The sequence below is a fragment of the Azolla caroliniana genome, unplaced genomic scaffold (genome assembly GCF_043228905.1).
Source record: "Azolla caroliniana isolate FFs.n. ecotype wild unplaced genomic scaffold, voAzoCaro1.0.p SCAF_21, whole genome shotgun sequence".
NCBI lineage: Eukaryota > Viridiplantae > Streptophyta > Polypodiopsida > Salviniales > Salviniaceae > Azolla > Azolla caroliniana.
Window position 1 is genome coordinate 5885386 of NW_028230456.1, and position 13232 is coordinate 5898617.

Below are 13232 nucleotides of genomic sequence, written 5' to 3' on the forward strand. Positions count from 1 at the left end.
AATTGTATTTGTGGTTGCTTTTTTTTTGGGTTTTGTTTTTTTATTTTATTTGTTTTGGTTGTGGCGTTCATTTTGGATCAAACAAATCTTAGTTAAACTTTAGTGTTGCTTTTGCAATCATTCAACAATTGATCAATTGGCACAGATCCATTACTGGATTCATGAATTATTGGCACAGATCAATTACTCAATTCATGATCAATTGGCACAGATCCATTACTAGATTCATGATTGATTGGCACAGATCCATTACTCAATCCATGATTGATTGATTGGCACAAATTCACAATCCTCATTCCTTATAATTAATTGGCACAAATCCATTTGGCCACGGGAACATTGTCTTATGTCGCATGTTTGGAGACCTTTTTTGGGTGGCTCTAGCAATTGGCAATGGTCCGGCTTAATGGATTAAACGGTTCGGTTTTGGTTCAGATTCAAGTATTTTTTTAACGGTTTTGTTTCGGTTCAGTTTGGTTTGGGGGGGGTCAATGGTTTGACGGCTTAGGGTTGCCACTTTATTATTTTCTTAAATATTTTTTTGAACAACCTTGTCATAAGCCTAATTCTCACATTTTAGAAAAATCTTTAAAATTTTGAAAATAAAAAATTGGAAATATTGAAAAAAAGAATAATTAAAATTTGGAAAATTGACATAACTTGAAAACCGAAACCAAACCGCGAAACCACGGTTTTTGTAGTTTAATGATTTGGATTTTCTATAATGGTTCGGTTAAAACGATTTCGTGGTTTGGTTTGGTTTGGCTTAAGTTTCAAACAATTTGAACGGTTTGAGTTTTTGACACTCTTGAACTAAACCAAACCATTGTCGATTGTTAGGTGGTTGGTCTCTCTCGCACAACAAGCAAGCATCACCCAAACATCTCACATGGGCTTGAAGTGTTCTTCACGCCAACACGTGGCCAACTGACACATGCACACCAACTAGGGCTAGGGCCAAGAATTGGGGCACCATAATGGTGCATTCATCACACCCGCCAACGATTGAGTGATGGTCCAAATAAATAAGGTTACAACACATTTAGTGTATATGTTGTTGCAACCTGCCCCATGGTTCCACGAACATGCAAATGCATAATGGCAACTACACAAAACATAGTCCTGGTGGGAAAACATGCTTACAATCTTATGGAGGTGTGGTTTTCCACTTCAGCAATGGGTATTCCTATGGAGATGCCTATTGGGTGTGCTCCCAATTGGATTGAATCTTCAAAAGCGAAGGATAGCCTCGCCGCTTTGTGCAATATGTGGTAGACGATTGGAAACTGTCCCACACTTATTATGGACATGCCCATTCACTATGACATTTGTCCAGAGACTAAGTGCATCTCTTTCTCACAAATTTATTGGCCGAAGGTTTGGGAAACACTTTTAGCTATTTGGACAAATTTTGTGCACCCTATCCAACAATGCCTATTTTCTCCAATGGACAAGATTTTGGGCACTCTGGACCATTTGGACGGGTCACAATAATAAGGTCTTTGATCAAAACCAACTGCATGAAGTTAGCTTCTTTAAGCAATTCCTCAAGCAATCTCTATTTGATTGTTTGCAACTTAGAGACATCATACTACAAATTACACACTCTTGACCTTGAGTGCTTCTAAGCTCTTTAGTGTTTAATCAACACTTGTATATTTCTCTTTATTCTTTGTGGGTTTTCACCTCACTTTGAGGTTTCTCACTAGTAATCAAAGTGTTACTAGAAAAAAGAGTGATGGTTCAAATAAGGATGTCTTGATACGCATGTCATGTATGCAAAGTTATTCCCACTTCTGCAGTATAAACAACAATAAACACAATTGGACCTTTTCTTGTTATCATGCCAAGGTGAGATATTTTATCCTTAGTTCAAGTATTTGTTATTACCAATCCATGGCCATCATATATGAATATTAGGTCATTTTTTTATGTTCTCCTTACCCACCACTGTGGTTCGTTAGACTTTTTCTTTTTAGTAACACTTATATTACTAGTGGGAAACCTCAAAGTGAGGTGAAAACCCCACAAAGAATAAAGATAAGTATACAAGTATCGATTAGACGCTAAAGAGCTTAGAAGCACTCAAAGTAAAGAGTGTAAATTTGCAGTGTGATGTCTCTAAGTTGCAAACAATCAAACAGAGCTTGCCTGAGGGATTGCTTGAAGAAGCTAACTTTATGCAATTGGTTTCGATCAAAGACCTTACAATCACAGGTTGTCAAGATGGTCTGCAATAATAAGTGTGAGACTATTTCTGATTGGGCACCACATCGTGCACAATGCGGTAAGGCTATCGATCTCTTTTGAAGATTCAAATCAATCGAGAGCACATCCAATAGGCATCTCCATATGAATACCTGTTGCTTAAATGGAAGACGATAAATGCATACGTATTAAGCACGTAAGCATGTTTTCCCACTAAGACTATGTTTTGTGTAGTTGCCACAATGCATTTGCAAGTTCTTGAAACCACGGGGCATGTTACAACCTATACACTGAATGTGTTGTAATCTTATCCATTGGAATAACAATGTTGCCTTTTTGTAACCTCGGGTCCTAAATCCTCTGATCTCCGTCTAGAGGGGGCACATGTATTAAGGAAAGTACCAACTTTGTGGTTTGATTCCATATAACTTGATGATGTGGCCCAAGACTATAATGACATGTCATGTCATTGAAGCCTAAGAGGTGACCTTGGTCATTTACCACGTGTGCAATTGATTTCAGCCCCCTCTTTGCTAAAAATTAAGCTTTTCTAGCGAGGTTATATGCTCATCGTAAGTTGATCTTTGTGAAGAACCTTGCACCATTGATCCGCTACTGATATTGCGAATATAACACTCCAATGTAAGCTTTCGAGGTGAAGTGGGTTCCCTAATTTTTAAATTCCCGCCTCTGCATTTTATGTGGTGCAATACTTCCTTCTAATGCTCTAGAAGCTTTGAGTTGACCGAACATCCTTTGATATGCCTATCAAGCTTTCTAAACACTACATCCCAATGGTTAGTATCCCATGACCCAAATGACTTGGTTTTACACTTATGAAACAAATCATATAGTCCTCTTGCCCAAGGCAATATTTGTTCATCAAAATTTGGTAGTAAAGTTGCTTTCTTAGCCATCAATGCAATTGCAAATAGTGAATATTTACTCATCCACACAATCGTTAGACGGGAAATCCATTATTTTTAGTTGTTTTTAGCCATGCTTCCAACCTAGCCTCAATCTATAGAACGCAAATGAAAGTATATTGCTTAAGTGAATTACGTGACCAATTTGAGTGCAATTTATAGAAATATAAAATAAACTATAAAACTCCCATGGTCAATCACATCCAAGCACAAATCCCTAACGGAGAATAAACTCTGGAGGCTAAACAATTTCAAGGGCAATCCACTCTACTTTGGTGAGTTGTGGCAAGTGGAAATAGACATGCTTCAATACATGATTTTCAACGAACAAGTTTCAAAGGAAGCAAACTCAATGCCACCAATCTGGGAACATTTAAGTGATAAGCTCAAAGGTGTGCTACTTTGACAAATAGACCAAAATTTGTCACATTATTAGACATTTGCTCTTATATCATTTCCTTCAAGTATGATGGTTTTGATCCATTGGTGCTCTCGTGACAATTTCATCATATCAATGTCATGTACTACAAATCGGTTTACAATCATAGTGAGCATGTGCAAGCAATTGAAAAACAAAAACTCAAAGAGAGTTCCTATAAGTTAAGCAAAAAATGACGGGAGGGTAACACCCTTCACGAGGAGACAATAAACAAATACAAATGGGATCAAGTCATCTCGTGGAAAAGAACACTAGGAGACAATAAAACAATCCTAATTATCTCAATATTTGGGAGCGGACAAAGCCAAACATGCGACCTTGCCTAATTCTTCTTCTTCACACCAATGAGGAAAGAGTTGTAACTCCGGATGTAGATGAACACCACTCGTCTCGCCCTCCTACACTAAAGTAGGTATAGCCATTGCTGATGAAACCGTAAATTTGATTCGATGGTAAGAGCGAGTATCTCCCCGGTTGTCTTTCGCAATGTCTTCATCGGGATGAATGACTAAACACGAAGTGTGTGAGACAAGCTCTCTTCGGACATTTGCGGCAATTCACACTATGAATGATTTCCTCGCGAGAGCAAACTTCCAGGTTAATATGCATGGCATATCAAAAGAAAGAGTTACCTTAGCATGTCCACATTGTCTAGTGCTACTATAGAATAGACTCTCTTGTGAATGCGAAATTTGTGGCATATTAATGTATTAAATGAGTGGCATATATCGGTAAATATAATATCATGTGAATTTGTTTGTGTTAAATGAGTGCCATATATCGGTAAATATAATTTCTGTGAATTTGTTTGTGTTAAATGAGTGGCATATATCGGTAAATATAAATTCAAAGTTTCTTTTGGCTCCTTTTGGCTTCAATACAATCTTTATTGACATAATTTGGATTGGGTTTTTGGTACAGAATGAATGCAGAGTTGGGAGCAGTGACAGAGAGAAAAAGGGATTTGATGCAGGAACAGGACAAACATAGATCAAAGAAACAGAGTTTTATGCATAGATTCGTTCACGAATCTCATTGTTGGAGGATTCTTGATGAGCCCCGAAGAGCAAAACAATGCTGATGTCGATCCATGAAGACAATCAAAAGAATAAGCATAAGAAGAAGAAGAAGCAATGTCGATAATCCATTATGATGATAAAAAACAAGCAAATGGTCATGAAAGGCTACGAGGAAAAAGAAGAAGCAATAGTGATACGCACCCATGAGAGAATATGAGGGAAAAAGAAGAAGCAACGTTGATATCTCTATCCATAAAAAGAGCAACATTGATATTCGCCCATGAAAAGCTATGGGTAAAAGAAGCTATGGTGATATCCATCCATGAAGAACTCTCACTCCAGAGGGAGACTAGTGGTGAAAGACCCTAAGGAAATTCCTGCTTTAGTAGATTTAATAAAGACTTGTGCCGAGAAAAAGAATATACATGAAGGAGAGAGGCTACATGCTCAAATTCGCGAAAAGGGCTTCCTTGAAAAGAGTCCACATCTATTTACCTCTTTAATTGACATGTATGCTAAATTGGGCATTCTTGGAAAAGCACAAGAAGTGCACGATGAACTCCCAATTCGGGATTTAGACACTTGGAATGCTCTCATTAGAGGGTATTCCCAACAAGGGCGAGGTTATGAAGCATGGAATTGTTTCCTAGGTATGCAGATTGAGGGTCTATCTCCAGATGTGGTCACTTTTATTTGCCTTTTTAAGGCTTGTGGAAGTATAGGGAATGTTGACAAAGGGAAGCTAATACACGAGGAGATTCTTAGAAGGGGCTTATTGGAGAAACATATTGCATTAGGAAATGCTTTGGTGGATATGTATGCAAAATGTGGTATGCTTGAAAAAGCCTTGCACATGGTTAATGAGCTTCCTTCTCGAACTATAGCCTCCTGGAATACATTAATTTCAGCATATACCCAACAGGGACAAGCCTATGAAGCATTGAATTGTTTTAAGAGGATGGAAAGGGATGGTCTCTTTCCTAATGCAATCACTTTTGTGTGTACCTTGAAAGCTTGTGGGAGCATAGGAGCTATTGGAAAGGGAAAAGAAATCCACGGTGAGATTATTAGAAGGAGACTTTTAGAGAATAACATTGTTCTTGGGAATGCTTTGGTGGATATGTATGCCAAATGTGGTGTTCTAGCCAAAGCACAAGAAGTTCTGGATGGTCTTCTGATACGCAATACAGTTTCTTGGTCTTCTCTAATTGCAGGCTATTCTCAACAAGGACAAGATCATGAAGCATTGAATTGTTTTGAACGGATGCAAAGTGAGGGCCATTACGGAGACGAGGTCACTTTTGTAAGTATATTGAAGGTATGTGCAACTTCAAGATATATTGAGAAAGGGAAACAAATTCATGATGAGATTGTCGCCAGAGGTTTGCCAACAAAAAACATTACGCTTGGGAATGCATTAGTGGATATGTATGCCAAATGTGGTATGATGACAAAAGCACAAGAATTGCATGGGAAGCTTTATGTTAAAAATGTAGTGTCTTGGAACTCACTAATTGCAGGGTATGCTGAACAGGGACAAGGCCATGAAGCAATAAAATGTTTTGAACAGATGCAAAGAGAGGGTTTCTCTCCAGATGTAATCACTTTTGTTTGCACTTTGAAAGCATGCGGGAGGGTAGGGGATGTTGAAAAAGGAAAACAAGTTCATGAAGAGATCATTAAAAAAAAGTTGCTAGAGAATAATATTGTTCTTGGCACTGCATTGGTGGATATGTATGTGAAATGTGGTGTGCTTGCAAAAGCACAAGATGTTCTTGGGAGGCTTTCTGCTCGAAATGAGGTCTGCTGGTCAGCAGTAATTGCTGGATATATCCAACAAGGGTTATGCCATGAAGCGATAAATTGTTTTGAATGGATGCAAAAAGAGGGCTTCTCACCAAATGCTGTTACTTTGATTTGCATTCTGAAAGCATGTGGCAACGTAGGAGCTATTGTTAAAGGTAAACTGATCCACAATGTGATTATTAGTAGTGGTTTGTTAGAGAAAGACATTGCTATTGGCACGGCTTTGGTGGATATGTATGCAAGATGTGGTATGATTGCACAAGCAAGAGAAGTGCTTGAAGAGATTCCTGTTCGAAACATAGTTTCTTGGTCTGCATTAATTGCCGGTTATGCTCAACACGGGCAAGTATATGAGGCAATGGATTGTTTTGAATGGATGCAATGTGAAGGCTTTTTGCCAAATGATGTAACCTTCTTATGTTTGCTGAACGCATGTAGTCAATCAGGACGATTGAAAGAGGCTCAAATATATTTTGACAATATGAGAAAAAGATATGGCATTACACCCAACTTAGAGCACCATACTTGCATGGTGGTGCTACTTGGATATGCTGGGCATTTTAATGAGGCAGTGGCGTTGATAGAGACAATGCCATCATTTGATCATGTTGTGGTTTGGCTTGCACTTTTGGGTGCTTGTAGAAAATGGGGAAATCAAAAGCTTTCAAGATTGGCTTTTGATCAAATTATCCAATTAGATAGTAAATGTGGTGCAGCTTATGCCCTTATGTCTAATGTTTATGCAGATGCTGGCATGAAGGAAGATGCTGAAAAAGTGGAAGCCATGAGCGTGAAAAATGCTGATTGGAGAAAGCAAGGAGATAGTAACGTTTATGTTCATAAATTGCTTTTATGGGACTGTTGATGGTGATAAAATTGCACTATTCAACTTGACATTGAAATGTTTCACGGGTTCATATTGGAAAGCTGGCTAGCTTAATCATCAAATGAAAAGAGTACGTGCGGAACAAATGTAAATTCTATGACAAAATCTACCATTAATGATATACAAAACATGGAATTGGTTTTACAATATGCAATTCCAATGCCCTCTTATATCAAGGAAACCTTTCCTCCTGACAGTGGAAGGAGACTTGTTGGAGGTTTGAGTTCCAGATTGTTGGGACAATATGTACATGTATGCCTGGCTTACAAAGGAACAGATTAGTTTTGAACATTCTGATCACAACGTGTGGGTAAGAAATATCACCAGCAATGTGAAATGAATGAATATGCAAAGGCTCTTGAAGAAGCAAATGGTTGCATATTTATTAGGCACTAATGGAACACCATAAGCAAGCTAAGGTAGACAGCATCAAAGAATATAAATAAAGAAAAGGGCGAAACAAGACAAAGGCAAGGCAAATTTGGGGCCAAGTTCGGCGAGTTTTGCTAGTGGAATACATTATGCTATCTCTTGAGTCTTGACAAAAATACTAGTGCATGAACAAAACTGAAATAATAGTAAGATAAAACCAATCATTAAAAGGAGGTATTATTTCTCACCTTCTTCCCATCATCCAGAATGCCAGATTTCTATCAATGATACCTTTCCAACCTCTGAGAAGATATCCTGAGCATTTTACCTCTGATTTTTCATATGCATGGCTTACATGGACTAATCTTCCATTGTCCAGAGTTTGTTTATATTTTGAAGCCATTTGAGATCATTTCTCAGAATTGCAGTAGTTGAATTATGTGCTCCCTACCAATTACATTTGGGGAAAAATACCAAGATACCCACCAATAACTTGTTGGGTATTTACCAAAATACCTCTCAGTTTTAAAAAATGACCACAATACCACTATGTAGTAATAAGATTTGTACTCTTTTCCCCTTGAATTTAATCAAAGATTTTTTGATGATGGGAAGAATGAAATAACCGTTTAGACTTAGAAAAGATTTGTTGATTTCATTCTTTTCTAAAGTCTAAACAGTTTTCTCTAGCATAATGGATTTCATTTATCACTTCTAACACATGATTTTGTGTTATACTGTTTGTCATGACCTAAAGAGTTATTGGGTTATTCCAAGATGTCTCTAGGTGTGTGGGCAAGAGATGGATATACACCATAGCACTATATACAACCATGCCCTATGGTTGGGAGGATAAGCATTTATTCCAAGATGTCTCTTCTTATTCTGAGAGGGAGAACACAAAGAGAGAAAGAGAGAGAGCACGACTAGGTTGTGACACTATCACATTTAGAATCCGCAATCTTCAATTACAGGAATTTGAGCTTCACTTTTTGAGGCTTGTTGACAAGGGGCACATACTTTTTGCAATCTTTGATTGAAAAGTCCAGAAATGTCTGTTAAATTTGTTATATCATTGTTTAACATCTGCTTTTAGAAATGCCTCTTCACAAATCTAAAATGAATCCTTTGAAATCTTGTGAACACAAGCAATGTGAATACCAATGTGATATAGTACAAATCTCATAGGGACATATAAAACATAAAGACTTGTGTACATCTCCAACCAGATCCATAGCTTGTTTGTTTTTATTGAGATTTAAGTAATGTTATAGCATGCTGATTCATGGATAAAGGTGTTATCTTATTTTTACATAATGCACATTCTAATTTACATCAGTATCATATCAGAAGACATAATCATGATATCTTCTTGTGAGGTGGTCCTGGTATTAATTATCTTCCTGTATATGCATATCTTGGGTTTGATAACGTATGATATCTCCAGTAGAAAATGGATAAACATTTCCATTTGAATCAATCCATGTACTATTCACTAGGCTCTTGCAAAGAGCCAATTTATTTCTCATGGTGTCAACCTTTTGTGCATCCTCCTGCAAGCCAGCAGCTATATAAATGCTAGCCATAAGGACATAGACTGCAGCACAAGTATTATCTAGTTGTACAGTCTGATCAAAAGCCAATCTTCCAAGCTTCACATTTCCCCATTTCTTACAAGCAGCCAATAAAGCAACCCAAACTGGGTGGCAGTCGAAAGATTCCATTGTCTTAATCACTGAGATTGCTTTATCGAATTGACCAGAACACCCAAAAATCATGACCATGCAAGTATGGTGTTCAATACTTGGTGAAATGCCATATTTATTGCTCATACTTAGATAATATGTTTCAGCCTCATCCATTAGTCCTGCATGGCTACATGCATTAAGCACACACAGAAAAGTCACTGAATTGGGTGAGAGGCCATCCCTTTCCATCCTTTCCAGACACTTCAATGCTTCATAACCTTGACTGTGTTGTGCATACCCTGCTATTAGGGCAGACCAAGAGACCACATTTCTAACAGGAAGATCTTCAAGCACTTCTTGTGCTTTTGCAAGTGCACCACATTTGGCATACATGTCCACCAAAGCAGTGCCGAGCACGATGTTATTTGCTATCAAACCTCGATTTACAATCTCATTGTGAAACTTCTTACCTTTATCAATAGCTCCAATGTGTCCACATGCTTTCAAGATACAAACAAAGGTAATCTCATCTGGGAAGAAGTTCTCACTTTGCATACGTTCAAAACAGTTCAATGCTTTGTGACCTTGCCCCCCTTCTACATACCCTGCAATAAGCACTGACCAAGAAACTTTATTTCGAAGTGGTAGCTCTTCAAGAACTTTATGCGCTATTGCAATATCACCACATTTGACATACATATCTACCAAAGTGGTGCCAAGCATGATATTGTTCTTCAACAAACCCCTACTTATAACCTCATCATGAATATGTTTGCCTCTATCTATAGCTCTAATGGCACCACAAGACTTCAAGATGCAAACAAAGGTGATTGCATCTGGAGAAAATCCTTGGTTTCTCATATGTTCGAGACAGTTCAGAGCTTCATAACCTTGTCCTTGTTGTGCATATCCTGATATAAGTGCATTCCATGAGACTACATTTCGAACACGAAGTTCATCATGAACTTCTTGTGCTTTTGCAAGCATACCACATTTGGCATACATGTCCACCAAAGCATTTCCAAGGACAATATCATTATCTAGCAAACAAGACGTCACAATCTTATCATGAATTGCCATGCCTTTGTCAATAGCTCGTATGCTACCACAAGCTTTCAAGATGCAAGAAAAGGTGATTGCATTTGGTGTGAGACCTTCCCTTTGCATTTGTTCGAAAAAGTTCAGCGCTTCATGGCTTTTTCCTTGTTGGGCATATCCTACAATAAGTGAAGACCAAGACACCACATTCCGAATTGGAAGCTTATCATGCACTTGGTGTGCTTTGGCAAGCATACCACATTTAGCATACATATCAACCAAGGCATTTCCAAGCACAACATTGTCATGTAACAAGCCCTTATTAATTATATCATTGTGAATTTCCTTCCCTTTGTTGATAGCCCTTAAGATCCCACATGCCTTTATTATATACACCAATGTAGCTACATCAGGAGAGGCACCATCATTTTGCATTTGTTCAAAACAATTCAATGCTTCATAAGCTCTTCCTTCCTGGGCGTACCCAGTTATAAGTGATGACCAAGTTGCTAGATTTCTGAAGAGAATCTCATGTAAGGCTTGTTGAGGTTTTTCAAGCATACCACTTTTTCCATACATGGTGATCATACCGTTGTCTAATTTCAAATCCCCCCCCTCTTTATAATTTCACCATGTATTACAATACCTCTACCGATTTCCTTTTGTGGTGAACAAGTTCTAAACAAACGCTAAAAAAAGAAGCATACTCTCTTTTTCTTTTTCCACATGCATTTGTGATATCTTTGCTTTATGTTTTTTACGCAGAACACTCCATGGATTCACATTACTATTCTCAACAAGATCAATCCTTGGAGGTTTTCCTGCGTGATGATGTGTGCTGGGTCTAAAATGGGTCACTTCTTCCATGGAGAAACCATTGAATTTCCAATGGCTTTGTGTGAAAACAGAAGAATCCAGAGATTTTGGGTTTAAAGTTTACTTCGAGCCTTTAATCCATCAGGACTGCTCTAAACATAACAAACTCCATAATTAAAACCTTCATCACTACAAATGTAAGGAACCATTTGTGTATATAGATCTAAAATATGATGAAATTCTGTAATTAACCCCACCTTTAACTCTAAACATAACAAATAAATTAACCGTCACTACAAATGTAAGGAACCATTTGTGTATATAGATCTAAAATATGATGAAATTCTGTAAATAACCCCACCTTTAACTCTAAACATAACAAATAAATTACCCTTCACTACAAATGTAAGGAACCATTTGTCTATATAGATCTAAAATATGATGAAATTCTATAAATAACCCCACCTGTAACTCTAAACATAACAAATGAATTAACCTTCACTACAAATGTAAGGAACCATTTGTCTAAATAGATCTAAAATATGATGAAATTTTGTAAATAACTCTATCACAAGGCTTAAGCCTTGAATGGATTCTTATGTACTACAAGTAAAAATGTGCAATGTGTGGAGTTGTATGTTGGTAAATATATGTGTCTTCATGTACACATATTGTGTATGTGCACGCACAAACACATGTGTGTATGTGTGGCCATGTGTGTGTGTGTGTGTGTGTGTGTGTGTCCATGTATGTGCATGTGTGAGTGTTTCTGTGTTTGTGTCTTAGAGAGTGCAAACATCCAAATTACATTTATGGTGGGCCAGACTCTTGTAAGGAGACCAGGCCAGTACCACGTACGACTTGAAGCCCATAACAATAGTATGGGATGGATGCCGTTCACAACTCAGGTCTGACTCGATCCCTTTGGATGAGGGTGGCCTGTTGTTGGATCAACTCCCTTCTTTCTCTCACTGTCACTTTAATTCCTAATATGTTTCACGACGTGATCCTACTATAGACACATATTGTAATGGAAGCTATCATTCACGTCTAGATTATGGCGTCAAGAACTCCGAAGGACTACCTGGGGTCCTTCAACATGACAAAAAGCTTTGGTTTCATAGAAAATGTTAGGTTACTCACAATATAATAGAACTTGTTGTCGTTAAAGGAAATTCCTTTGGAGGTTCTTACTTGGACAGTCTATGTGTAGGAGTATTATGGCAATTGTATGTGTGATACATGGATGTGTTATGGAGCGTAAACTATATATCCAATATATTCAATCACGACATTGTTCTTATATTTGCTACAAGAGTAAAGATTTGTCGAGGTTTTTATGTGTTAGATCAAGGGCTTATATATTCGCACAGCCAACAATGATCACAAAAAGGCACCGCCATGTCAACGCCTTGTCAATAAGAGGCGCTCAATGCCATATAATCAATAATATCATGCCAACAACATTTTTAAGATGGTACATGACACAAATCTTGATGACTCGAAGGCAAAAGTAGAAAAGGTGGATACAAAACAAAACCACAAAAAAGGATAATTGATTGTTTGAAAGCCACAAGATTTATAGAAATGATTGAAAATCGTCAAAAATAGAACCAAACACGTACTCATCCAAGTTGAATAAAATGCCTTCTCCTATCAAGAAAAGTCTTGGATGTTGATGTCAATTGACACTTCCTCTACTTGCTTCAAATATGTCACTCTTCCACAATGGCTCGATTGGCACAACATATGCTTGTTCTTGATCACTAGTTCGTCTTACTAAAGCCTTCAAAAGGTATTCTATAAGTCATAAAGAATATTTTAGAACTTCATGACCAACAACCTCTTGCCTTTTCAAGCGTGCATTGCACCCAAGCTGATGATATTGAACATATCCATATTGCACATAAATTTGATAGAAAATCCTAAATACATCCTTGATCATTTTGAACCTTGGAAAAATGTTGATTGATCTGTTGATAAGATTGTCATTGCCACATGTATGTGATACGAACATGAAAGACTAATGTTTCA

General features: G+C 37.6%; 2 protein-coding genes across 2 annotated transcripts; one reads left to right on the plus strand and one right to left on the minus strand.

Annotated features, from left to right (window-relative positions):
- The first annotated feature begins 3845 nt into the window (after positions 1 to 3845).
- On the plus strand, positions 3846 to 8264 carry LOC147850508 (pentatricopeptide repeat-containing protein At2g33680-like). Its single transcript, XM_087336480.1, has 2 exons — positions 3846 to 4170; positions 4495 to 8264. Exon 2 carries the CDS (start codon positions 4915 to 4917, stop codon positions 7261 to 7263), a length of 2349 nt encoding a protein of 782 aa, XP_087192606.1. The 5' UTR covers positions 3846 to 4170; positions 4495 to 4914; the 3' UTR covers positions 7264 to 8264.
- A 446-nt stretch (positions 8265 to 8710) lies between these two features.
- LOC147850509 (pentatricopeptide repeat-containing protein At3g53360, mitochondrial-like) lies at positions 8711 to 11357 on the minus strand. The gene has a single exon (XM_087336481.1). It carries the CDS (start codon positions 10968 to 10970, stop codon positions 9048 to 9050), a length of 1923 nt encoding a protein of 640 aa, XP_087192607.1. The 5' UTR covers positions 10971 to 11357; the 3' UTR covers positions 8711 to 9047.
- Positions 11358 to 13232: the final 1875 nt, after the last annotated feature.

Bases quoted from the DNA above. Each gene is read 5' to 3' on its own strand.
- LOC147850508 (XM_087336480.1), top strand. From the start codon at position 4,915: ATGAAGAACTCTCACTCCAGAGGGAGACTAGTGGTGAAAGACCCTAAG.
- LOC147850509 (XM_087336481.1), bottom strand. From the start codon at position 10,970: ATGATCACCATGTATGGAAAAAGTGGTATGCTTGAAAAACCTCAACAA.